The sequence below is a fragment of the Artibeus jamaicensis genome, unplaced genomic scaffold (assembly GCF_021234435.1).
Source record: "Artibeus jamaicensis isolate MK-2021 breed Jamaican fruit bat unplaced genomic scaffold, CSHL_Jam_final contig_723, whole genome shotgun sequence".
Classification (NCBI taxonomy): Eukaryota; Metazoa; Chordata; class Mammalia; order Chiroptera; family Phyllostomidae; genus Artibeus; species Artibeus jamaicensis.
The window spans coordinates 299,680-327,647 of NW_026521938.1; the positions used below are offsets into that span (position 1 = coordinate 299,680).

Here is a 27,968-nt window from a genome sequence, read left to right on the forward strand (position 1 = left end):
GCCTCCAAAGTACATTTCCTCAAAAAAATTTAAAAATAAAACTCTTAAAATAAATAAATAAATATAGAAACCGTGCAACTGATTTTCAGTAAGTGGGTGGAAATTATCTGCTTGTTCCCCTGAGTATTTGAAAATTAGCCAAAAGCATTCACTGACAGGGGTTTGGAGTCTCCCTCTATGACTGGTGCTTTCCTGGGAATGAGGGATACAGGCAGGAAAACATCCCAGAGCTGATAATCTAGTAACAAGATAGGTATCAGGTCAAGTCCTTTTTAGTCTAGGAAGCATCATTACCTGTGTGAACTAGGCTTCTCTTGGTGTGTTTAACAAAAGGGGTAGAGAATGTGGTCCCAATGTGGTCCCTCCAGTGAGCGGATTGAGGCTGGTTGTTTTCCAAGTGATCACTTGATTCGAGACTCTCCTTTCAACTTTGTGACTGTCCCCCCCGACCGGTTCCATTTGCAACAACACCACAGCCCTCAGCCCTTCTCATGGGAGAAGCCAGCGCAACCTCCTTTCCCAACAATGGGCTGCAGTGGCATCTCCGGCAGCCGGGCAAAGAAGAGTTTCAGACATTTAAGATGTTGCTGAAGGGAAACGCTTTGGAACCTGGTCACGGGCTGTTTTCTGTGGGTCGAGGTGGACGACTCCAACACAGGACATTTAGCCTCCATCTTGCATGAGCCTTGCAGAACCCCTCTTGTCTGGAAGATATGCATGGACATCTTTCACAAGATGAACCTGCCGGCGCTCTCTCAGAAGGCGAGGGATGACATGGGAAATGAGTAAAGTCATGGTGCCAGTCTAGAGTGGGGAGAAGAGCTGGGGGCGGGTCTCAAGGTCCTGTGGGAATGGGGAGGGCACCGCTGTTCTCTCATTGGGTCCACGTGTACAGTGTGAGCCCAGACTCTTGAGGAGTGACTCGCTGGTTACTCTCTCTGGCTGGAAATTGGTGGTGTCTCTAGCCTGTGAAACAATGAGGGGGAAGAAATAGCTACAAGGACCCTCACTCTACCTGGACAGAATTTGGTTGACGTTAATAGACAGGATTTAGAGTTGCACCTACTAAACTTGCATTCTGGAGCTTACCCCTTGTCATACTTGTTACTTGGGGCACGTCCCCCTCCTACTCTGACCTTTGGGTTCCATGTCTTGGAGCAGAAGCTGGGATGCTTCTGTGGGCTAAGACGAAGGTTTGGTTTGATAAGATAACACAGAGAACCCTGGCTGGTGTGGCACAGTGGATTGAGCGCCGGCCTTCAACTCAAGAAGTTACAGGTTCAATTCCCAGTCAGGGCACATGCCTGGGTTGCAGGCCAGGTCCCCGGTAGGGGGCGCATGTGAGGCAACCACACATTGATGTTTCTTTCCCTCTTTCTCCTTCGCTTCCACTCTGTCTATAAATAAGTAAATCTTTAAAAATAAAAAGATAAACAGAAAGTGGTTAATGAAGGTTCACCTGTTTACTGAAAACACTGTGGTAGTTGCCCCATGGGTGTCCCCCTTATTTCTCACCCCAAGTGGAGGGATTAAGGTTTGAGGAGAGCTTCTAGAGATTGACTTTACTCAGACCATTGATGCTGTATTAGAGCGATATGCTTAGATCAATGGGTGGATTATCTGGAGGTGTTTAGGAGAAAGGTAGTAGTAAAAAAAAAATAATAGCTGTCTCTTTTACCAGGAGGAATTCTCTTCAACCGTGGACCCAAAAACTTAGCAAAGAGTCCCAGGTGTGGGCAGACAGACTGGCCCTAGAGAGCCCAGGTACCACATGCCTAAATGTGACTCAGCATCTGTAGCTACAAAGGGCATTAAGAGATGCCACGTCTTCTAAGCTTAAAAAAAAGGGCGGCCCTGTGCGGGAAGTTGGTTGGTATTATTCACAGGCAACGAGGGTTATAAACGTTAACTGTTGATGTTTACTGAGTTGCTCTTCCAGGTTTGGCTCTATGCTGTCTGTGCCCTGCCAGTGAACCTCAGACCTACTGCACACAGTAGGCTCCTCATGGCAGAGGATAAAACGCAAGTTGTACCAAGTTCCACAGTCTGACCAAGTTCATGAGCTAATGCCTGACGAAGATGAGGCTCCTCATTAAACATTCATTTAGCATATGTTTAAATGTTCCTGTGTCCCGTACCAGAGAGTTTTAACTTTCAGTGCAGCAGTGAGGAGAAGGATAAAGGGAGGATTTTTTAAAATCCTCACCTAAGTATGCATTTATAGATATTTAGAGAGAGAGAGAGATCGATGCAACAGAGAAACTTGGATTGGTTGCCTCCTTTCTGTGCCCTGATCGGGGATTGAACCCAAAACATTTCCATGCATGGGACAGCGCTCCAACCAACTGAGCCACCCAGCGAAGGCAAGAGGCGATTTTTTTTTTTTTGAATTGTTTATGCTGTTACAGTTGTTCTATTCCCCCCTTCATTCCCCTCCACCCTGCCCCCCAACCCCCCGATTACCCCCCCTTAGCTTATGTCCATGTGTCTCAAGTCCTTTAGGTTCTGTATTTCCCATATTATTCTTGCCCCCCCATCTATTTTCTATCTACTGTCTATGCTACTTGTTTTCTGTACCTTCTCTCCCCGTCTTCTACTCCCACTCCCCTGTTGCTAACCCTACTTGAGCTCTTCATTTCTATGTTTCCACTCCCTGATCTAGCTGTCCTTTTAGTTTGCTTTCGTTTTAGGTGTGGTTGTTGATAACTGTGAGCTTGTTGTCCTTTCACTGTTCATGTTTCTTTAACTTCTTTTTTCTTAGATAAGTCCCTTTAACATTTCATATAATAAGGGCTTGGTGATGATGAACTCCTTGAATTTGGTCTTATCTGAGAAGCACCTTATCTGTCCTTCCGTTCTAAATGAAAGTTTTGCTGGGTAGAGCAATCTTGGTTGTAGGTCTTTAGTTTTCATGACTTGGAATATTTCTTTCCAGCCCCTTCTTGCCTGTAAGGTCTCTTTTGAGAAATCTGCTGACAGCCTGATGGGGACTCCTTTGTAGGTGATTGTCCCCTTAGCTCTTGCTGCTTCCAGGATTCTCTCCTTCGTTTTAATTTTGGCTAATGTAATTATGATATGCCTTGGTGTGTTCCTTCTTGAGTCCAACTTTTTTGGTACTCTCTGGGCTTCTTGGATTTCTTCAAGTCTGTTTCCTTTGCCAGATTGGGGAAATTTTCTTTTATTATTTGTTCAAATAGTTTTTCCACTGGTGGTTGTGTCTTTCCCCCTTCTGGTACCCCTATAATTCGGATATTGGAGCGTTTATAGATGTCCTGGAAGTTCCTAAGCTTCTCCTCATTTTTCTGAATTCTTATTTCTTCATTCCTTTCTGATTGATCATTTTTTTCTTCCTTCTGGTTTACTCCATTGAGTTGAGTCCCAGTTTTTTTTTCATCTCTATGGGTTTCCTGTGGAATTCCATTCATTTCCCTTAATTTAGCCTTCATATGTTTCTCTAATTTGTGGCTATAGTCCACCAGATCTGTGAGGAAGCTGACGACCAGTGTTTTAAACTGTGCGTCTGAGAGATTTGCTATTTCTTCGTCACTTAGATTTATCTCCGGGACTTTGAGGTCCCCCTGCGACATTTTTGGTCTGTTCTGGCCCTTTAAGTGAGAGAAGGCGCCTTGGAGTCCCAGGTCGCTTGGTTGTGACGCTGTATGTGGGGGCGTGGTCAGAGCGGGGGAAAATGGCGCCGCCCCCGGTCCCCGCTCACTCCCCTCACCCGCGCGTAACCGGGCACCCACAGTCATCAACTCGCTGCCACCGCCTCCCCACTGACTCCTCCGTAGTCACTCACCCGGTGGGCTGCTCACTAGGTCCAATCCTGGGGTTTTGGAACCCGTGCGTCTGGATTCGCGCGTCTGGGTCCCAGCGCCCGCGCCCGGGTGCAACGAGTTCTCCTTTGTAACTCCTCAACCCCCGCCGCCGGTTTGCCTCTTACCGGCCGGGCCGGAGAATTTGCTGTTTGCGGACTTCCGAAAAGTTCAGTTTTCCGTGTTCTGGTTGTGTTTTCTGATGCTAATATTTAGTTGTCCTTAAACTTGGTTGTGAGAGGAGGCAGGCACATCCACCTTAATCCTCCATCTTGGCGGAAGTCCGCAAGAGGCGATTTTTAAAATGGAAGGTGTAGGGCCCTGGCTGGTGTAGCTTCGTGGATTGAGCATGGACCTGTGAACTAGAGGATCTCGGTTCAACTCCCAGTCAGGGCATTTGCCTGGGTTGTGGGCCAGATCCCAGCAGGGAACACACGAGAGGCAACCACACATTGACATTTCTCTCCTTCTCTCTCCTTCTCTTCCCCTCTGTCTAAAAATGAATAAAATCTTTTTTAAAAAATGGAAGGTATAGAAAAATATGAAAGACTAGAGGAAAGTGAGGATTGGGATCACTTCCTAGAAGAAGAAAGGTTTAGGCTGAGAGAAAAATGAAGAAGTTAGCCAAGCTTACTGGGCATGTTGCTGAAGAACACTCTGAGCAAAAGCTAACAGTTTATGAAGGGTTTAACAAAGAGCCAGAGCAAACCGTGCAGACTTGGAGGAAACATGGCAGGAGATGACGGCAGAGAGATGGACTGGACGTCACACAACAGAGCATCTTGAAAATAATTGTAATAGCAAAGAGTAAGCAATTGAATAGTTATAAAGGGGCGGGGGTAGAAATAGTCCAATTGCCATTTCATCGTAGCTGCTGAAGGGCTGAGTGGTCCAGAACGAGTCGTGACTGTGTGTGAGGAGGTCATGGGAGAGAGAGGTGTGGTTTGGACAGAGAGGACAAGACCAGCCAGAGAAAGAAGTAGAAATGGAGCCCTGGCCAGTGTGACTCAGGTGGTTGGAGCATCATCCCATGCACCAAGAGGTTGTGGGTTCAATCCCTGGTCAGGGCACATACCTGGGTTGCAGGTTGATCCCTGATCTGGGTGTGGAAAGCAAATGATCAATGTTTCTCTCCCCCTCCCTGCTCCCCTCTCCCCCTTTCTCCCCTACCCCTCTCCCCCTCTCCCCTTCTCTCCCTCTCCTCCATTTTCATTCTCCCTCCCTCCCTCTCTCTCTAGAAATCAATAAACATGTCCTCAGGCAAGGATTTTTTTTAGAAGAAGTAGAAATGAGGACCACATGCAGAGAGAGAATATGGTACCAAGGATGACATCTAAGCTTCTGGCAGGAGAAACTGAGTAGACAGGATTCCATTGCCTCAGGAAATGCTGAAAGAGACTTTCTGCAGCACTCAGACCAGGGAAGGGGAGACCTAGTGAGTTGAAGGTGTAACTATTTGGATAACTCACAGGCATCTAGTGAGGAGTTCACTGACTAACCTGAAGTTCAAGAACGGTGTTTAGGACGACTCCTGAAGATAAATACTTGGTAACTACAATATACTGCCCCATGATGTGGTTTACCTCAGGCCATACAGCAAAATGAGGGCTGAAGTTCAGGCCCTGGCCAGATAGCTCAGCTGGTTAGAGCATTGTCCCAATACGCCAAGGTTGTGGGTTTGATCCCCAGTCAGGCCACACACAAGACTTGACCAATGAATGCATAAATAAGTAGAACAAATCTCTCTCTCTCTCTCTCTCACCAATCTAAAAAATTATTAACAGAAGTTTGTTTCCAAGTTCAAGATTGGAGCACTTGTCACATGGACATCTGTGGTGGTGGTGGTGGCGGTGGTGGGACCCAAGGCTCTGCCTCCATCCCAGGCTGGTCACGGGATCTACTGATTCATCTTGGTTCCCCTCAGTAATCATGGCAGAGGCTGCCCTCATCCCTGGTCAGGGTCATTGCTGTGACATCATGGAGACTGTCTGTCATCTGCTTTATGTTGCAGAGGCTTCACTGGCTGAGAGACTAGGAGATTCTACATCCACAAAGACCAATCAAGGTACCAGCATGGAAAAACTTCCAGGTCAGTGTGGGGTAGGGGTAACATGTTTTCTACCTCGGTCAAGGGTCCTGTTGTCCACAGAGCTACTCTCACCAAAGCCCAGTCATTTTTTAGTCATTTTATTCCAATTAATTCTTTCCTCTGCCCTCTGCCAGAAGTGTGATTCATTTCTACACATTCCTTCCCATCACCCTAGACTCATTAATCCGTTTCCACTCCAGTTACGTGAAATCCCCTCAGCAAGGACCAAGGTGATCTTTTCAAAAGATCCATCTGAACCCTGAACATGGAGCTCAGTTGGTTAGAGCTTCATCCCAATAGCCAAGGTTGTTGGTTTGATCCCCAGTCAGAACACATACAAGAGGCAACCAATGAGTGCATGAATAAGTGGAACAACTAATTAATGTTTCTCTCTCTCTCTCTCTCTCTCTCTCTCTCTCTCTCTCTCTCTCTTTCTCCTCCTTCTCTAAAATCAATCAATCAATATTTTTTTTTAATTTTTCCCTCTGACACTTTTACTCCCCTGCTTAACTATCCTGAAATGGTTTTCCATTGCATCTGTGATCGAGTCCATGATTTTTCCATAACTGGTGCATCTAACACGGCCCTTATGACTATTTCTAAGACAGGGCAATGCAGTCCCACCTCATCTGAGACAAATATGTAGGTAACTGCCCTTGTAGGCAACTGGTCCCTAGTAAGGACACGGGGTGGCTATTCTCAGTCAGTGTCAACTACAGGAGGTTGGGGGCTTGTTCTTCACCAGATCACCTCATGTAACCTTCAGAGCAACTTCATGGCATAGGAACTATTATACTTACTCCTGCGACAAAAATACAGAAGCACATAAGCCTGAGGGGGGGGGGTTCCTTTTTTCTTTTCTTTTTTTTGTTTTTCTTGTGTAAACTTGTTGAGTTGTGTAAGTCCTCACCAATAGTGACAGAATTCACATTTAGATCAAGTATCCCCTTGATCTAATTGTGATCAACTCCAGACCCTTAGTTTTTTAATGTTTCATTGGATTTTAGAGAGAGAGGGAAGGAGAGCCTCTCATACATGCCCTGACCCAGAATCGAACTCGCAACCTTTTGGTTTATGGGATGATACTCCAACCCACCGAGCCACACCATCAGGGCTCCAAACTCTTAGTTTTTAACAACTAGGTTCGACCTCTTGTTTCAATAACTTACCCAAAGGTCTCCAAATGACAAAAACCAGAAATAAGACCAGAGCTCAAACCTTCTAATCTTGAACCCAGTGCTCATTCTACATACGCTCTGACCCTCTGGCTGAGCCTGTGGCTCCAGATAGGCCAGAAGACGGAACCCGGCATTGCAAACCACGTCTTGGGGACTCTGCAGGTCTGACCCGGGTAATTCACCCAGGTGTGCATGAGTTTACTCTTCTTCCCACTCTTTTTTGCAGAAGTGCCACAAGCTATGGAAATAAATGGTACCACAGCAACAGAGTCAGAAAGCCAAGGTAAAGGACCCTGGTTTATTCTCTTTCCCCCCCCCTCTTGGAACAAAGTTGGTGGGCACACTGCCTGAAGAGCATAGTTGCCTGGAGAGTCCACTCTCCTCCTGTCCACCCTCATTTGTTTCTGGTGCGTCCACCCTTTCCTCAGAGCTCTGGGGATTCTCACACCACAGGTTCCCGGATGTCCACTATTATTGGCAGTCTGTTTTTATAAAGGTAAATTTCAAATTCCTAAGTTCCAAGGCACTCACAAATCGAGTGCCTTGTTTATTTTGTTATGTTTTTAATCCTTACCCGAGGATATTTTTATTGATTTGAGAGAGACAGAGAGAGATCAGTGTAAGAGAAAAACATTGATCGTATACACCCCAACTTGGATGGACCCCACAGGTGTCCCAATGGGGCGTCGAACCCTCAACCTTTCTGTGTATGGGATGACGCTCCAACCAACTGAGCTACCCAGCCAAGGCATGTACAAGGTTGATCTCTCTCTCCCCCTTCCTCTCCAACATCCATTAAGAAAAAAAGAATGTAAGGTCTCAGCTCTTAGGTTCGGAAAAGAAAAATCCGGTTAGAGGGACAAACAGAGTTAACTTGGTAGGAAGTCCTCAAGCCTTTGAGGACATGATCTTTAAGTGAAGGGGTTGGGGATGGAGCTCATCACCAATAATAACACGTTGCTGAAGAAAAACAGGGTCTCATACACATAGTACATCTGAAATCCAGCCTGTCTTCAAACTCTGCTTCCTGTTTTCCCTTTTCCTTCTCTGGCCCCACGTAGGCCATAGACAAGATGAGTGGGTCTACAAACATCATGTGATGAGAAAGTTCGCAGGGACATCAGGGACCCACCACGGCTTCGAAAACTTTGCCTCCGATTGTCCACAAATGCAAACGCTGTTTGGGGTGTTCACGCCGGATCAGCAGGGCTTCCGGCCTCTCACCGTGGTCCTGCACGGAAGACCAGGGGTGGGGAAGTCGACTTTGGCCAGAAGAATCCTGCTGCGCTGGGCCCACGGAGAGCTCTACCCGGGCTTGTTCTCCTATGTCTTCTTCTTTGATGCCAGAGACATACTGCTGAGGAAGAAAACCAGTTTTGCAGAGTTAATTGTCAAGGAGTGGCCAGACCCCTTAGTCCCCACGGCGAAGATCCTGTGCTGGCCAGAACGGCTCTTGTTTGTGGTCGATGGTTTTGACGACCTGAACGCGGCCTTTAGAGATGCCAACGTGCACCTCTGCACCGACTGGACGGAGAAGCAGACGGTGTCTGTCCTGATACGTAGTCTGCTGAAAAAGGTCCTATTTCCAGAGTCCTCCCTAATAGTCACCATCAGAGACGTAGGCGTGGAAAAGCTCAAAGCCATGGTCATCTCTCCCCGTTACCTCTTAGTCGAAGGAATCTCAGTGCAGAGAAGGATCCAGTTGTTCCTCAAGCATGTCAAGAATGAGGACCAAAAAATGCAACTCCTGCACTCCGTGCTGGACAACCATATGCTGATCGATATGTGCCAGGTGTACAGTGTGTGGTCACTCCTCTGCCAGGCTCTGGAGCTGCAGATGGCCTCGGGAAAGGGCCCGCTCCCTTCCTGCCAGGTGCTCACGGGCTTGTACACTACCTTCGTGGTCCATCAGCTCACCCCTCAAGATGCCCCGGGGCATGGTCTCGGTCCGGAGGAAAGAGCCGTTTTGAAGAGCTTGTGCCGGATGGCTGCGGAGGGCGTCTGGACCATGAAGTTTGCGTTTTACCCCGATGACCTGGCCACCCACGGACTGACGGAGCTGGAGCTCTCCTCTATGTTTCGCAGGAGCATCCTGCTCCAAGACAGCCGCGGGGACAGGTGTTTCACGTTCCTGCACCCAAGCCTGCAAGAGTTCTGCGCTGCCTTGTACTATGTTCTAGAAGGGCTGGAAATGGACTGGTGTCCCCACCCCCTGTATGGGGAAAACACGAAGACTTGGAAGGAGTTCAAACAGATCAGCTCCAACGTCCACTTGCTCCAGATGAAGCGTTTCTTGTTTGGCCTCATGAACCAAGAGCTGGTGAGGACGCTGAAGGACTGGCTGGGGTGTTCCCTTCCCCTGGTGGTGAGGAGGGTGCTTCTCCACTGGGTCTCTCTGTTGGGTCAATGGGCCGACACCTCCTCCACCCTGGACTTCCTGGACGCCTTCTACTGTCTCTTTGAGACCCAAGACGAAGAGTTTGTCCGTTTGGCATTGAACGGCTTCCAGGAAGTGAGGCTCATGGTGAGCCGGCCGATGGACCTCCTTGTGTCTTCTTTCTGTGCCCAACATTGCCAGAACTTGCAGAAAATCCAAATGGACGTCAGAGAGATCTTCTCAGGGGATGAGTCCACTGAGGCACAGCTGGTCATTCTGCAAGGGTGAGTGTGTCCCTCTGCAATGTTTTCCTTTCTGTCTCGATGGAGGTACTGCTGGGTTGCGGCAACAATGGCTGCAATCAAGCTAATTAACATGGCCATCACTCCCTCGTTCCCGTGTGTGTGTGTGTGTGTGTGCAGTGAAAACACTCAGGGCCTACCCTCCTAGCAAATCTCAAGTGTGCGACACCCAGTTGTTAATGGTAGTTCTACTTTGGCTATCCCTTTCCTACAGCTGAAACTCTGTGTCCTTCACCCCATCCTTCACCCTACACCCCACGTCCCTGCCTCGTTGCCACCGGCAACCACCATGCACCCTCTGCCTCTGTGAGTTTGACTGGTTTAGATTCTGGAGGCGAGATCATGTGTGTCTTTCTGTGTCTGGCTTTTCACTCAGCATAATGTCCTCTGGGTTTATTCATAGAGTACAAATAATCTCTTAGGAGCCTGATGTCAAATCTTGCATATAAGTGGGGTTATTGGATTGTATGGAAGTTTTATCATTATTATTATTATTATTATTATTATTTTAATCCTCATTGGAGAATATGTTTGACTTTGTTTTGAGAGAGAGAGAGAAACACTGATATGAGAAAAAAAACATTGATCGGTTGCCTCCTGTATGCACCCTAACCAGGAATCAAACCGCAACCTAGGTATGTGCCCTGACCTGGAATCAAACCCACAGACTTTTGGTTTATGGGATGATGCTCCAATCAATTGAGCCACCCAGCCAGGGCTATGTTTAATTTCTTGAGAAATCTCCATACTGTTTTCCATAGTGACTGTGCCATTTTACATTCAAAGGGGAACTGGAATTTATTAATTTTATTTATTTTTTAAAGATTTTATTCATTTACCTTTAGAGGGCAAGAGAAGGAGAGAGGGAGAGAAACATCAATGTATGGTTGCCTCTTGTGTGTCTCCCACTGGGAACTGGCCTGCAGCCCAGGCATGTGCCCTGACTGGGTATCGAACTGCGATCCCTCAGTTCACACGCCCACGCTCAATCCACTGAGTTACACCAGCCAGGGCTGGAATTTAAACACAATCTGATGTCACAGCCTGCATCTCCCAACCATCCTCTGTACCCCTGGGCACCCCCTACTCAGGACACAGAGTGAGTGTGCACAAGCAGCGCATGAAGTGACATCACCAAAGTGTCCTCTGAGCCTCTGAAGCCATCCTTGTCTCGTCCCAACAGCCCGGTCTCTCTCTTCCGACACGGTTGCTGTCGTTGTTCATGTTCAAATCCACCCCGTGAAAGCAAGTGTTTCTCTCCTTCTCCATTGTAGGGTGAAGATCAAGCCCCTGGTGAACAAGTGGTGGGAAAACCTCTGCTCCGTGCTCTGCGCCCGACCAAGCCTGCGGCAGGTGGACCTCAGCAGCAGCATCTTGAGCGAGTGGGCCATGAAGACCCTGTGCGTCAAGCTGCGACAGCCGACCTGTAGAGTTCAGAAGTTGATGTAAGGCTGCTCCGCCCCTGGGACGTGCCCCTCTTTGTGGCTTGTCACCGGTCTCCTTGTCCACCTCCTAAGACCAACCTATAAAATGTATTTGGAAGGGACATGTCCTATGGGAAGTATAGGAACCAGGTTCCCAAAAGCGTAGGGTTGGGAGTGACTAAAGACCTTGTGGAAGGGATTACTGAGGTGGGGGGTCATTTTTTCAGGGTTTTGAAGGATGAACAGGACTTTGTTAGTATTGGGGAAGGGAAAAAAGTTCAATTCAGGCAAGTAAATTATTTACAGAAGCCTTTAAATCACTCCTTAGTGCTTTTAGGCGAATCCATAAGGTCACAAATATTCGAACATCTAATAGTTCCTGGGTCTGTTGTAGACCCCAGGGTACTTAACAGCACCTATGGTGGGAGATGGAGGTCTCATTCAACTTTAAAGATTCGATTTAATTTTTCTTCCAAGACCAAGGAAAGCCCATGTGGCAACCCAACTAGGTTCCTGGCTGCAAACATCTTACACTTGCTGCTCTTCCTGCCTTCCTTTTTTTGTTGTTTTAACATTTTATATATTTAGTTTTAGAAAGAGGGAAGAGAGGGAGAAGAAATATCGATGTGTAGTTGCTTCTTATGCACCCCCTACTGGGGACCTGGCCTGCAACCCAGGCATGTGCCCTGACCAGGAACTGAACCAGCCACCCCCTGGTTCTCAGGCCAGCACCCAATCCACTGAGCCACACCAGCCAGGGCATCTTTCTGCCTTCCTTAAATGGAGCTGTGCCAAGGAGCCTGGTGATCCCAGAATAGCAAGTTGAGGCCCTTGTTATTATCTTCGGTCCTGCACCTTTCAGCTGTTACCTGCTTTTCCTCCCCCAGTGGTGACTCAAATCATGGAAGAGATTTACGGATTAGAAAGGTGATAAGTAAACCCTACCCACCTCCCACACCTCTTCAACTTTCTGATCTCCCTAATGAACAGCTTTCACATCCCACCTATTTTTCATGAAATTATATGCCCATATGGATGAATGAATTTTTTTAACCCAAAGGGTGTCGTGTTATATGTACTATTCTGACATTTGAGTTTTTTCTTCTGCTTGAATTGTGTGGAGTTCTATTATTTGGAGGCAGGTATTTTTTTTTAAGATTTTATTTTATTTATTGAGAGAGGGAAAGGGAGTAAGAAAGAGAAGGAGAGAAAACATCAGTGTGTGGTTGCCTCACACACGCCCCCTACTGGGGACCTGGACCTCAACCCAGGCATGTACCCTGACTGGGAATCAAACCAGCAACCCTTTGGTCTGCAGGTTGGCACTCAATCCACTGAACTACACCAGCCAGGGCTGGAGTTCTGTCATTAATGGATATACCATATTTTATTCTTTTGGAGGAGACAGTTTATTTTTTTTAAGTTTTTGTTTTTCAGTTTTTGTTGATATTCAATATTATATCAGTTTCAGGTGTACAGCATACCAGTGATTTTTATATAATTTATGAAGTTGTCCACCCCCCCAATACTTTCAGTACCCACCTGGCACCGTACATAGTTATTAGAATATTCCTGACTATATTCCCTATGCTGAACTTTACATCCCTGGGACTATTCTGTAACTGCCAATCTGTACTTGTTAATCCCTTCACCTTTTTGCTCATCCCTCCAACCCCCCTCCCCTCTGGTGACTTGTCAAAGTCAAAATATTCTCTCTCTGAGTTAGTCTTGATTTTGTTTGTTCATGTGTTATATTACATTCTTCTTAACAGGTTTGGGTTTTTTTTAAAGATTTTACTTATTTATTTTTAGAGAGGAAAAGGGAGGGAGAAAGAAAAACAATGTGTGGTTGCCTCTCACGTGACTGCCCCCCCACTGGGGACCTGGCCTGCAACCCAGGCATGTGTCCTGACTGGGAATAGAACTGGAGATGACTTTTTGTTCACAGGTTGGTGCTCAATCCACTGAGCCACACCAGCCAGGGCCCATATTATATTCTTAAGCACATTCCTTTCATGTGTCTCCTATGTTAGCTTAAACTCCAGGAGAACAGTATTCAAATTGGCAATACTCTCCTCCCAGGGCCTGCTGCACCACCGGCACTTAAGTATTTGTTGCTTTAAAATTAAATAAACGCACCCTGGCTGGTGTGGCTCAGTGGATTGAGCACCAACCTGTGAACAAAAAGTCATCTCCAGTTCTATTCCCAGTCAGGACATGCCTGGGTTGCAGGCTGGGTTCCCCAGTTGGGGGCATGCAAGAGGCAACCAATTGATGTTTCTCTTTTTCTTCTTCCTTTCCCCTCTCTCTAAAATAAAATATATTTTTAAAAACATTTAACAAATGCAATTAACAAAAGATGAAAGTGGGGATGGGAGGGACATGGAAAGAAAACATACGAAACGCCTAATTCACACTCTCTTGTTTCTCTCTCTAGATTTAAAGGCATGCAGATTAGCCTTGGTCTCTGTCACCTCTGGAAGACTCTCATCATCAGCCCCACTATTAAGCACGTGAACTTGGAAAGCACTCCCCTGAAGGAGGAAGATATAAGAATAGCATCCGAAGCGTTGAAACACCCTAACTGTGTGTTGGAGTCTTTAAGGTAAGTCCTGGCTAAGGTTGTTACTTTTATGATTGTAGGAGGAGGGTTGTTTTTTTTTTTGTCTTGATATTGTTGTATTGCTTTTAGTTTTTGTTTTGAATTGATTATTCATGGTGAGTCGCAGAAATATTGCAGAGGGTTGGAAGGATGACAAAGTCTCGCGGCAGAGGGTGGGAATGGTCATACGGCAACATGTATGTACCTAATGCCACTGAACTGCACACTGAAAAATGCTTAAAATGGTCCCTTTTATGTGGTGTATATTTTACCACAATAAAAAAGTAACTATTGCCCTGGCTGGTGTGGCTCAGTGGATTGAGCACGGGCCTGGGAAACAAAGGGTCATCGGTTCAATTCCCAGTCAGGGCACATGCCTGGGTTGTGGGCCAGATCCCCAAGAGGGGGCACCGGAGAGGCAACCACACATTGATGTTTCTCTCCCTCTCTTTCTCCCTCCCTTCCCCTCTAAAAATAAATAAATGAAACCTTTTTTTAAAAAAAAAAAAGTAACTTTTGATGTTTCATAAACATTTAAAAAAATCATAGAGGGGTCCCAGGTTCCCTTCAGCCTGTTTTTCCCTGTGGCTGTATCTTACGTAACTATAGCACAATGTCAAAACCAGGACCTGGACAGAATTACGATGAATGTATGCCAGTCTAGTCATTGTATCACACAAAATGCCAGTGTGTGTGCATTTGTGCGCATTTGTGAGACCACGGTGTGACCAAGACACACAAGGGCCACCCCCTCATGTTACAGACAACACCCCACCCTACCCCACCCCCACCACCCCCCTGATCCCTGCCCATAACACATGTATATGGAATCATACAGCATGTCACATGGCCCCCACTGGGGACCTGGCCTGCAACCCAGGCATGTGTCCTGACTGGGAATCGAACCAGCAACCACTTGGTTCATAGGTCAGCACTCAGTCCACTGAGCTCCACCAGCTAGAGTATGAGGTTGCCTTTTTTTTTTTAATCAGCAAATATCCTTGAGATTCATCTGACCTATTCTGTGTATCCTTAGTGTGTATTTATTAATTTTTAGGGGGAGAGAGAGACACTGATTTGTTGTTCTACTTATCAATGCACTCATTAGTTGATTCTTGTCTGTGCCCTGCCGGGGATTGAACTTCCAACGCTGGTGTATGGGAACGACATTCTAACCAGCTGAGCTACCCAGCCCCAGCCATGTGCTTCTTTTTATTGCTGGGTCCCAAAGGGTGGCAACCGGGTACCACGGTTGGTGTAGCCACTCTCCCTTCCAGGGACATTTTGGTCATCTCAGGTTTGGGACTGTGACCACAGTTTTGTACATCCTGGGACCAGAGCATTGCCAGTTCAAGTGGCCTGGTCTGAAGGCACTGCCATGCCCAGGGTGGTCTGAGACACAAATGATGAACTCTGTCTCCAGCTTCATTTATGGACACACACAGTGCAGGGAAGCTGTGTAGCTCACAAGCGTCCCTCTGAAGAATGTCACCCGAGGCAGCCAGCCAGGGCACAGGCGTCCTTGCAGAACCGGAGTGCACAGGTGTTTGCCCAGCACAGGTGTCACAACCATCTCTGAGAAGGAAGAGGAAGCAGCTGCTGAGTGTCTCCAGTGCTCCGATTCAAAAAATAATAATAATAATAAGGAAAGAGACACACTGTCAGAAAAGATGAGAGGGGGAGAGGCTACTGGGGACCAAGAGAAAGTGCAGAAGTTCTGTGGTGGGAGGGGAAAGCCCTGTTGTGGTGACTCTGAGGTCAGGGTGTTGTTCTGGTTCCCTCCCTGTGGTAGTCCTTGACCCACGCACTGGGTGGAAGGGGAGGAGGGATGGTTGATTGGCTCACCCTCCAAATGGGCTTAAAATGGCCCATTTGGCTCGGCAAAGGCTCGGCAAAGCTCGGCCTTTGCCGGCAAAGGCTCGGCAAAGATACACCGGCCAACATAGTGAAATGGTTTGATTGCAAACTCCATGTGAGATGCATTTCTCATGCATTCGACAAACAGGGAGTCCTGATAATGTTCTTAACACTACGCGTTGGGTCCCACGATGTGCTGATGAGTGGGAGCAGGTTCCTTTTCTCAAGGTGCTCACAGACTCCTGTGGGTAAACCAAGACAAAGGAACCCCCAAGTTATGAACCATCAACATATGTATTTGGAAGACTCTAACATGTTGGTGTACAATTCAACGGAGTCAGTACTTGAAACTGTGGTCTATGTGGAAGTGTATTTATTTATTCCATAGGTTCCAAAACAAATACACACACAAATGTATAATGGCTCAGAAATTACAGAAGGGTATTTCTTGTCTCTACAGCATTAGCTCAAGGTTGGTTTCAGATGGATGTACAAGCGAGCAAGGATTCTGCCCTTAATACTTCCAAGGCCTTACTGGGCACAGACATTCAGCTCACAGAAGGAGGGGACGCTCAGGGGACACCTGGAGGTTTCAGGGACTTGACCCAGTAGGCTCCAAAACCTCCACCACCTAGTCTCCAGGCTAGAACGCGGTCACGTGATCGCTCTCGCTGCAAGGCAGGCTGGGAAATGTAGTCCAGCTCTGTCTCCACGTGGAAGCAGGAACAGCTTTGCATAGTTTAAAACACACACACACCCGCGCGCCCAGCTGCGCCACGGGAAAGAATCCTGCTGTTTGCAGCAACCTGGGTAGACCTCAAGGGTAACCTGCTGAGTAGGCGAAGCAGACAGAGAAAGACAAGTACTGTAGGATCTCACTTACACGTGGACTCTAAAAATTATTTTTAAAAGGTGAATCTGTGAAAAGAGTAGAACGCTACTTACCAGGAGACATCCTTTAAGGCTACAAACTTGCAACTTGTAGACATGTGCTGTATTTTGCGGTGCATAATGCGCACCCGTGTATAATGTGTAACCACTTTTTTGTCCCAAACTTTCAGGGGGCAAAATCTTTCATTCAAATTTTTTAATTCCATCTTTGATTTCTTTATATTTAGATACTTGTGGGGGGTTGCATTATAAAGGGATTTTACTATTTATTTTTGAACATATTGTGGTACATGAAATTTTATGTAGTAAATAGTTACCAAACAGAAGAACAGATACAAGGTATCCCAGGTACTACCCATGTAGAATGCACACCCTTATTTTTTCCCTCAGAAATTTGGGCAAAAAAGTGCACAATATATATGGTGAAATATGGCACATCCTGAGCATGCAATGCATATACTAATGATTACAGACAACGATATTGCATAATAGACATCAGACTTGCTAAGAGACTTGGTGCATTTATTTATTTAGGTACTCAACCATGTGTTCATTTACATGAATTTTGGGCAGAAATCTTTGTCCGAAGCTGAATATAGTATACAAATATGTATTGGCATTTAGAGCTGTCTTTACAAAGACCTGTATGTTCTCTAAGCAGAAAGGATATAAAAGTTTTGTGTTACGATTAAGCCACTCTACTAACTAAAAAATAAATAAAATTAAAGGCAATAACGTGTTTGCCCAATGGGAAGCAACTCAAGAGAGCTGGAGGAGGGCTTTCTGGAGGAAGGGTGTTTCCTGGGCTTTCTTTGCAGAGAAAATCACTGCCTGTTCTCCTAAGAGACAGGGTCATCGTTATTCCCACCACACACACACACACAAAAAATGTTAACTATGTGACCTGATAGAGTAGTAACTATTTCTACAAGGGCAATTGTATTGCCATTGCTAAATGCATCAACCCTTCATGTTTATACATTAAATTTACAGTGTTGTATGTCCTTGATGGAATGTTTGCAGGGGATAACTGCTGTGAATAAAATCGTGCTGGGGCGGGGGGGGGGGCAGGCAAGCTTGAAGGCAGTGAGACAGGCTTGCTTGGAAGAAGTAAGACTCAGTTCTGCACAAGAGCTTGAGCTGTATAAAGACTTGGGCCTGGGGGTGAGCATAGATGTTGCAAACAGAGGAACAGAAGGTGCTAAAGACTCGGAAGCCACAGCAGACAGGGTCCAGGGAGAGGCTGGCTTGCAGTGAGTGGGGGACGCTGGGTTGCCTTGAGGACAGACCAGTATGTGATTTACCTGAGCCGTGTCTGCAGGTTGGATGACTGCGGATTAACCCAGACCTGCTTCCTGCTGCTCTCCCAAACACTGAGGACCTCCACCAGCCTGAGATCTCTGAGCCTCGCGGGAAACCCGGCGGCAGGCCAGGGCATCCAGTCCCTCTGTGAGGCCATGAAGGTCTCTCAGTGCACCCTGCAGAAGCTGATGTGAGCAGTGCTTCCTTTCATGAGGGTGGTTTTGTCTGAACTGAAGCCAACCAGGTAATGGGGGAAGGGGAGGGGGAACTGGCTGATGCATAAGCAAGGATTACAGTGGGAGTTCTCACCTCATGAGAATGCCCCAATGTTGAGGTTTATAGAGACCCAATAAGTAACACCTGTGTCTTAACAGAGCCAAACTCAGACTTGGAGAGAAGATGGTGGTTACTGAGGGCTGCGGGGAGGGGGATTGGGCCACACATAGAGAGATGTTGATCAAAGGGATGAGTAAGTTCTGGGGGTCTAATGCACAGGGTGGTAATAATCATTAACAATACTGTGTGCTATACTTGAAAATCTCACCAATACTGAAACGCCAAGGAGGCACTAGCTTGTGGTCAGAGCTGCCGCCTGGGCTAAGCATTCTGTTCCCATTAACACTGTCCTCACAAATGACCTAGCAGGTAGGAACTGCTTCTCTGCCATTGGTTGACGAAGAAAGCAGATGCCAGCAGAAGGAGGGAAGTCTCTTGTCTAAGGTCAGGCAGGGAGTACAGGGCACAGCTGAAGCAGGATCCCTCAAGAACGGACCCATTCCCTGGAGCCGTCTGCCCCCCAACCTGGGCAAGCTGGTTTCTCCCTGACGCTTCCAAAGCCTGCCATGGCCATAACATGCCTTCTTCAGTGGGAGTTCAGTTCCAAAGCCTGAGCAAAAGTTGAAAAGCAAATAACACAGAGTACCCTTTTGCAGAAGGCAATCGTAGGAGCAAGATGCCTTCTCTTGGTTCGTCTATAAAGGAGGAAAACAACAACAACAAAAAAACCCACTTTTTATCCACCCTCTTAGGTTCCAGGTCTGGGGCCTGCAAATTAAACTGACAATAGACAAATTAGCAAGGGAAAAGGCGTGCAAATTTTATCGATGTTAATTTTGTCAGTATGTGAGGATGTCCCAGAAAGGAAGTAAGAAGCCCGTGGAGAGGGTAGACTCAGGGGCTTATATACCATTTTAACAAAGAGCAATAAATTACAGAGAAGTAATCAGACAAAGGAAAGTGGGTCCGGGCCTCAAGGGCTGATAAATTGTGGGAGCGTGACCAGGATGTATATGGGGAGAATTAAAGGTAGATAAGAGCTAAAAGAAGACTCCTCTCCATTGCTGGTGATGAGAGTCACTGTCCTCCCCTGGTACAAGAGAGGGGACATTTGCACAAGAGAAATCTTTGTCCCAACTTTTAGGCGGGTGGTGGGGAGGTCAGACAGTGCTTATCTTTTCTGCTTTTTCTCAATTGCCATTAGCTGAAAATAATCCAAAAGCGGTGTATTTGGGGGTGTCTCCTCCGAGTGCAATCCAACCAGCATTCCTTTCTCAAAAAGAGATCACTATCAATAACACAGAAGGTGTGCTTTAAGCATGTTAGACGTGTTCATTCATTTCACTCTGCCCCCCACACCATGACAGAGGGACTGTTAAACCCAGACTTTCAAAGTCGGATTGCTTTCTAAGCTTCGAGGAACTGATGGACGATCTCATTTACGTCTGAGGGATACCATGTGCTGAATGTAGGTTCCTCTAAAGAGCAAGGTCACTTGTCTTGGCAGACACCTTGGCCCGTAGTGCAGGGAGGAGAAGAAACAACCAGAGGACAGAGCAGAGTCATGTGGCCTCTGCATTTCCCATTGTAGACACCGCAGGTCTAACGCCCCAGAACGCTCAGCATTCTTGTTGGACCGAATGAAGCATTTCAGTTGAGTGCGTAAGGCAAACACAGATACCATGTGACATTGCCATGTGTCTGTGAGGACATGCCAGCCATGGGGGTGACATCTCTCTCCTCCTCTTGCACGCAAGGGAGACACGCGATGTGCGGACTTCCTCATTGCTTCTCTGGGCTGTCTTCTTGCAGACTAGGGAACTGCGGTCTCACAGGCTCCAGTTGCTGGGATCTGGCCTCAGTGCTGTCCTGCAACCAGAGACTGACCCACCTGGACCTGTCCACCAACAGGCTGAGGGCGGAAGGTGTGACTGCCTTGTGTCGAGCCTTAAAGCTTGTCAACTGTGCTCTACAGAGGCTGATGTGAGTCAAACACACTCCCCTGTGAGGACGAGGTGGCTTTCTGGCAAATGGCATGAGACTGTCTCAAAAGAGGGGGGAAGGAGCAACTGCTCGGGGGGAGGCACCTGCCACGGGTCACATCGTGTCCCGGAGAGTCACCTCCTAGAGTTCACACTCCCTCGGAAAATTCTCTGTGTTTACATTTTCTTGTGACGGGAAGTTATTTGTCCGAATACAGCTGATTGTCATGATGGGTGGGAGTCACATTCTGTAAAGTCAGAGAGAACGTCGAATTACTGAGAGTGGACCCTGATACCCTGGGAAAACACGGGGTCACGACATTTTCATCAGTGGACCTTACCTAACCCTTGCCTGGGGGGGTTCTGCCTTAAAAAACCCATATTTAATAGCTATTGCTGATTCATTAATATTGAACTTGTGACCAAGAGTGGTACGAATCATGCCTGAACAAAAGCCTATGTAATACATGTTTTTCCTTCATAAAACACATCGCAGTTTTCTTTTTTAACTTTATTTTTATTGTTGACACTCTTACAGATGTCCCCATTCCCCACCACCGCCACCTTTGCCGGTCTCCACCCAGCACCACCCCCCTTCCCTCTGCCTGTCACCATACTGTTGTCTGTGTCTACGGGTCATGCGTATATACTCTTTGGCTAATTCCCTTCACCTCCCTTCACCCAGTCCCCCCACCCCTGCTTCCCTCTGCCAGCTGTATGTCTGTCTGCACCATGTATCCATGCCTCTGTTTCTTTTTTGTTTATCAGTTTATTTTGTTCATTCGATTTTGCATATAAGGAAGATCATGTGTTATTTGTCTTTCTCTGACTGGCTTGTTTCACTTAGCATAATAATTTCCAGGTCCATCCATGCTTTCGCAAAAGGTAAGAGTTTCTTCTTTTTCTACAAGCTGCGTAATGTTCCATTGTGTGAATGCACTCAAAATGCACCCAGCATTCCTAGCCACTCGCCTCCTGATGGGCACGTGGGCTGCTTCCAGACCTTTACAAGAGCCAAGCTCTGGAAACACCACCACTTTCTTGTGCTCAACACACTAGACCACACTTCTTCAGCTCCACATCTTAAACGGTGAAGCCACCAAACCCCCAAAACCACAGAGATGCGGAAAATGTGGCATTCACTGGAAGGACATTTGTTCACAGCAGGATGAGAACTGGACGTGAGTTCCACCTTAGCTGGGAACGTGAGTGACAGGCAACTCCCATTTTTCTGCGTGTGTCCGTGAAGGACTGTAAGCACCATGAGGATTGATTGGGGGGGGCAGTCACCCATAAATCTGAATGAGAAGGCAAACTCACAAATATAGAACTCGTGACTATGTCAGTCGGCTGTATTTATGAAGCCCCTGCTTTGGCACACGCTCTTAGTTGCTAATAATAGGGAGATGAAAGATGGATGGGGTCCCTATTTTTTGCGTGGCCTAAATTCTGGTAGAGGCGAGTTGGATGGTGAGTCAATGAGGTTTTCAAATAGTGACGCAGAGCCGATGGCCACAGTGTCTGGCAGGGAGGGCACTATTGTAAGGTGGTCTCTATGGCTATTTTAACAAGTGCCTCCTTGTGTGGCTAAATTACTCTTCTATCCCAAATCTTTTTTTTTAATCTTCCCCTGAGTCTATGTTTATTGATTTGAGAGACAGAAGAAAGGAGGGGAGAGAGAGATAACTGTCAGTTGCCTCCCCCACTCACCCTGACCAGGGATCAAAGCCATAACCTTTCAGTGTATGAGACAACGCTCCAACCAACTGAGCCAGCCAGCCAGCTGCCGGATGACATGTGTGGCTTAAGGCATGAGGTTTGTGACCACGGCAACAGGCAACTCATCCCTTCATACCTTGAGTCGGAAAGAAAATGGGAAGAGAGGGTGGCAGCATCCAGCACAGGCGTTGGGCATTATGCCAAGAACATCTGGGTCATCTCGTGACCTACACCAGACGACCTCCTTAGATACCAGCTCGATCTCCTCCCAGATGAGGAGCAAGAGAGGCTAAGAGAAGTAGCTGAGCCCTGCTGGGAAGCACAGTTGGTTGGAGCATTGTTTTCTTCACCAAAATGTCATGGGTTTGATTCCTGGTCAGGAGACATACCTGGGTCTTGTGTTCGAGCCCTGGTCAGGGTGCGTACGGGAGACAACCAATCGATGTCTCTCTCCCTATCCCTTCTTCTCTCTCTCAAATCGGTAAACATATCCTTGAGTAAGGATTTCTTTTTCAAAGGGGCTTCCCCAAGGGGACACCGAGTCAGGCATGTGACACTCCCCCCTTTCCCTTGCCTGTGCCCCACAGACTAAGAGAATGCAACCTGGATACCATGGGCTGCAGCTTTCTGGCCCTTGCCCTGACCAGCAACTGTCACCTGACACACCTGAACCTTAGCATGAACCCCTTGGGAGATGATGGCGTCCACTTCCTGTGTGAGGTCCTGGCGGAAATGCCTTGTCACCTCCAAGACCTGGAGTGAGTCTCCCTGGGCTGAGGGGTCTGGGGGGGGGGGGCGCCTCTACCAGAGTGGGGGCCGAGGTTCCCAGATTGTCAGGAGCCAGGAGTCGTGGGCCTGGAACCTACACTGAAGCTCCAAAGTCCACGGAGCCTCACTGTCTCCAGTGGACACAGTGCGTAAGTTGAGGTGTTTGACAGGACACTGAAGGTGGGAAGGACAGAAATTGTTCTGAACGGGACCCGTGGAGTTCAAGGTTGCTGTGAATCCCTGAAACCCATGCACCGCTCCTATTTCCCTCCCCCTTTCTCTCCCTTTCTCCTTCTCTGTCTCTGTCTGTGTCTCTCTCTCTCTATATATATATGTGTGCGTATATATATATAAATCTGTATATATTTCTGTCTATCTCTATATACATGTGTATCTCTCTTTCATATACATCTCTTTCAATCGCTTCTTGGCCTTTTGGCTAAGATCAAGTGTAGTATCTGTTCTTATCAGTTATATCTATCTGTCTATATATATATATATGTATGTATTTAAATCTATATATTTCTGTCTCTATATACACCTTTACCTCTCATATATTTATACATATACATATATAAAAATGTATCTATATAGTTCTCTCTATATATACCTCTACCTCTCTTATATATTTATATATATACACATATATAAATCATTCTATATATTTCTCTCTATATATATCTAAAACTCTACCTCTCTCATATATTTATATATACATACATGTCATTCTATATATTTCTCCCTCTCTATATATGTCTACCTCTCATATTTATATATATACATATATATAAATCTATCTTTCTATATACTTCTGTCTCTCTATATATATCTTTACCTCTCTCATAGATTTATATACACACATATATAAATCTATCTCTATATTTCTGTCTTTTATATATATACCTCTACCTCTCATATATTTATATATGTATATACACACATATATAAATATCAATCTATATACTTCTCGGTCTCTGTCTCTATGTCTGTCTCTCTGTCTCTCTCTGTATCTCTGTCCCTGTCTGTCTCCAGCTCTGTCTGCATGTGCACACACGCACACACACACCCCTTTACAGGCTGATGAAATGCTGCCTCACGGCCGCCAGCTGCAAGAACCTGTGTGCTGTGATCACCCAGAGCAAGCACCTGAGGAGCCTGGACCTCGCCGCCAATGCCCTGGGTGACGAGGGGGTGGCGGCCCTGTGCGAAGGACTGAAGCAAACGACGACGTGTCTGAGGAGACTCGGGTAGGCTTCCGGAGCAGCCTCCTGGAGGGCTGGGCGCAGAGGGAGGGGAACCCGAGCATGAGGTTGCTGGAACGGGGGCCGGGATCTGAGGCACACGATTCCAGGAAATCAGGGAACCCCTGGGCGAGGGGCCGAGTGGGGCTGGGCTGCGACCTCTGAAACGAGGGAAACGGCAGGGGCTCCGGAGCATTGTCTGGAGGTCACAAACCCTCCATAAATGTTTATCGGAGGAGTTGGAAGCTGGGCAGGGTGCCAGCTGGTGGCAGGACCAAGGTGCCTAGGTTTTAACATTGCAGAATCCACAGTGTAATGGGAAAGAAGAACCGGAAAGGCAGTGGGCACACTGGCAGTTCTCAAACCACAGCGTCAGCCTCAGATTTGCCCAGGAGGCTTGTGGGAAAAACGGTTCTGGTACATTCGGCAGAATATTACGTGGTCATGAAAAAGGGATGGAGTGCTAACACATGCTACCGCGTAGATGAGCCCTGAGAACACCATGAAGCAGAATCCCCAAATACACAACATCTACAGCGATCAGGACATCTACAACTTCTAGACCCACCGGCTAGTTTAAACTACCTACCTAACCTGGTGAACTAGTTATAGCAAAGTTACTGGTTTTAACGTTCCACCTCCTTGTACCCCAACATGCATCTCCAAAATACACGGGGTCTGGCAGAAGTAAGGTTTGCCTGAGTGCAGTTCATGTGATAATAACATGGGTGTAATAATTTATACTTGTAATTTGAATATTTCACCTGAAAGATCATAGGGTGCGCTTGAGTGGGGTATCGTTATGTTACAGAATGACCTGCTTATGATTTTGTGATAAAAAGGGGGGTGTTCTTTGCATCGGACCCTGTAGAAGAACCCTGTTACGACACTGTTACCACACCTAACAATGTTCTTTGGCGTCTCTGTGCTCTGAGGATAAAACCGTAAACCCTTTCATGTGACCCCAAAATGTCCAGTCTCCTCTCACACCACCGTCTCTGATCCACCCCCGACATCCCGCGGACAACAGGCGTCTCGCACCGGCCCACTCCCTTCTTCCATGAGGACACAGGACACCGCTCCTTCCTGTCCCCCACTCACTGAGCTCACTTCCTGTCCTCTCTCCAGCTTTAGGTGAAAAGTCTTGCGCTTTCTCGGCAAGTCTTTCTCTACGTTCCCTGTTTTGTGCCCTAATTATAGGCTCTCTCAGCCTTTACTTGCCTTTCTTGGCCCAGCTGTGAGTCACCAGCGGCTCTCTGTATGAGAAACAAGCAGCGTCTGGAAACTCCTTAGAAATGCTTTTTTTTTTTTTTTTTTTTTTTCAGTTTCTTCCAAGAACTGCTGAGCCAAAAAAAACACCTCTAGGAGTTGAGCCTACTGTTTCCCTTTTTCTTGTTTATCCTTACCCAGGCATATGTTTATTGATTTTTAGAGAGAGGGGAAGGGAGACAGAGAGAACACCAATTGGTTGCCTCCCCCAGGTGCTCCTACTAGAGATCAAACCCACAACCTTTTGGTGCACAGGACGATGCTCCAACCAACTGAGCCACCCAGCCAGGGTGCCCCTTGTTCTTGTTTGTTTTTAAACCATGGGAATGGAAGTCGATTGGGTTGAAGGATCCCAAGAAGGATCCATCGTTGATCTTTGGGGATGTTTTGGGGCCCCCCTCCCTGCAGGTTGGAGGCGTGTGGATTGACATCTGACTGCTGTGAGGTCCTGGCCTCGGCTCTCATGTCCAACCAGCAGCTCAGGAGCCTGAACCTCATGCGGAATAATTTCACTCCCGAGGGAATAAAGAAGCTGTGCCCAGCCTTCGAACACCCCACGTCTAACCTACAAGTTATTGGGTGAGTGCTGGTAGTTGTCTTCCCAGGGACAAACCTTCTCTTACATGCCAGTTGGCAGAGAAGGGGTTTATCAGAGGAAGTGAGACCGTGGCTAAGCTACCAGATCTTTATCCAACCAAATGTCCGCTGCATTCTGGGCACTGCACTGGGTGCTGGGGACTCAGGGATAATGGGAGGTAGAGGCAAGGTGCCAATACCACGAAGCTTACTTTGGGGTGGGTTTGGGAAGAAAAAGACAACATACGAATGAAATGTTTTTATCTCCCCCAAAACTAAAAACGGAATTGCTATCTGAGCCAACAATTCCACATCTGGGTATGTAATTAAAAGTATGGCCCTGGCTGGTGTGGCTCAATGGATTGAGTGCCAGCCTGTGAACCCAAAAGGTCATCCATTCGATTCCCACTCAGGGCACATGCCTGGGTTGCAGGCCAGGTCCCCAGCAGGGGGCACAAAAGAGGCAACCACACAGTGATGCTTCTCTCCCTATCTCCCTTCATTCCCCCTCTCTAAAAAATAAATAAATAAAATCTTTAAAAAAAAAAAGTAGGGAAAGCAGGGCCTCAGAGATATTTGCACACCCGTGTTCACAGCAGCCTTATTCACAATAGCCGTGAGGTGGAAGCAACCCTGTGTTGATTGTCAGGTGAATGGATAAGCAAAACGTGGTCCATCGACACAGTGGAAAATGTACTATTCATCTCTGAAAAGGAAGGACATTCTGGCACCTGCTATGATGTGGGTGAACCGTAGACACATTATACCGAGCGAAATAAGCCAGACACCCAAAGACAAAAATGCTGCATAATTCTACTTAATGTGAGGTACCTGGACTGGTCAGACCCATAGACAGAAAGTGGGATGGGGTGGGAATGGGGGTGCCCTGGGACAACCGAGAAGCAGACTGTGTTGTTTACAGGGCACATAGTGGTATATTTTTAAATTTTATTTATTTTTGGAGAGGGGGGAGGAAGACAGAAAGAGAGGGAAACATAGATGTGTGAGAGATAGATTATGTGAGAGCTATAGCAATCAGTTGCCTCTTGCGCGCCCCCTACTGGGGACCTGGCCTGCAACCCAGGCATGCGCCCTGACTGGGAATGGAACCAGCGACCTTTTGGTTCCCAGGCCAGCGCTCACTCCACTGAGCCACACCAGCCAGGGGTGTAGGCACATAGTTTTAGCTGGGAAAGAAGAAAAAGTTACGTGGATGGATGGGGGGTGATAGTCACACAATAACGTGAATGTGTGTAGTGCTACCAAATGTTACGCTGAAATGTGATTCAAGTGGACAGTCCGCTGAGGCTGGCTGTGACGTATTTATATCAAGAAGCAAACTCTCCCAGCTGAGCATCTGTCCCCTCCTGTGTGGCCCAGCTCACAGATCTATCCAAGCATCAGGTTTCGGGGACCCATGTAAAGAGGGGCCCAGCAAGTGTGGTTGTAAGTGCAGGACCTGAGAGGAGGTGAGCGGTGGGTTCGAGAACACGGCTCAGTAGACTTGAAGTCTTGATGTGGGGAGAGAGAGAGAGAGAGAAACTCACAGTGAGCACTGGTTGCAAGAGAGTCTGTATCAGGATAGAGGAAGCAGCCCAGAGCCTTAGGCAAAATCAGCTCTTGACAAAGAGGCCCCACAGAGAAACAAGAGCCAGCCTTGGGGTTTCCTAATTGCAATTTGGGGAGCCTGTCCCCCCCCCCAGGTACCTATGTGATGACTTGTTTCCCTGTCCTCCTCTGGAATATAAGCTGTGTGTGTGAGGGTGGGGGGCGTCACCTTGTTCATCCCGGTAACAGGACCTGGCACAGAGCTGGTTCTTGGGACAGGCCGTGAATCGGTGACTACCTCAGACGTTTGCGGCCAGGGGCCGATTCCTGCAAAAGATGGGGGCTTGCTTTTATTCTCTGGGGAACATACCGATGTCCTCAACAGACAAGAAGAGGGGCTCAGGTCCTTGATGGGAGGTTCCTGGGAATTTGGAGGGAGGGAGAAGATTAAGAAGCAAATTCCTCCAGTCATGAGCCCCGTTTGTGCGCCCCCCTCCCCGGCACCTCTCCCTGCCAGGCTGTGGAAGTGGCAATATCCTGGTCCAACAAGAAAACTGCTGGAGAAGGTCCAGGCACTGAAGCCGCACATGGTGATTGGCGACGGCTGGTATTCCTTCGACGAAGATGACCGGTACTGGTGGAAAACTGAAAGCGAGAGGCCCCGCCCACCCACTTATGGCGGTGAAGAAACCACGTCGCTGTCTGTCCCCAGTGCACTGTGCCCCGAGGGGGGTGGCCCTCCTCGGAGGTAG

General features: G+C 47.4%; 2 protein-coding genes and 1 pseudogene across 2 annotated transcripts in view; all 3 read left to right on the forward strand.

Moving 5' to 3' along the window:
• Positions 1 to 27,968, forward strand: part of LOC119037808 (patr class I histocompatibility antigen, A-126 alpha chain-like) — a 195,358-nt gene that overhangs the window by 140,461 nt on the left and 26,929 nt on the right. The window lies entirely within an intron of this gene.
• Positions 492 to 27,968, forward strand: NLRP5 (NLR family pyrin domain containing 5). The gene is made up of 10 exons (XM_037168022.2): positions 492 to 612; positions 8,144 to 9,743; positions 11,036 to 11,206; positions 13,623 to 13,790; positions 17,857 to 18,027; positions 19,926 to 20,096; positions 22,402 to 22,572; positions 23,659 to 23,829; positions 25,501 to 25,671; positions 27,734 to 27,968. Exons 1-10 carry the CDS (start codon positions 492 to 494, stop codon positions 27,966 to 27,968), a joined length of 3,150 nt encoding a protein of 1,049 aa, XP_037023917.2.
• Positions 23,002 to 23,101, forward strand: LOC119062383 (uncharacterized; annotated as a pseudogene).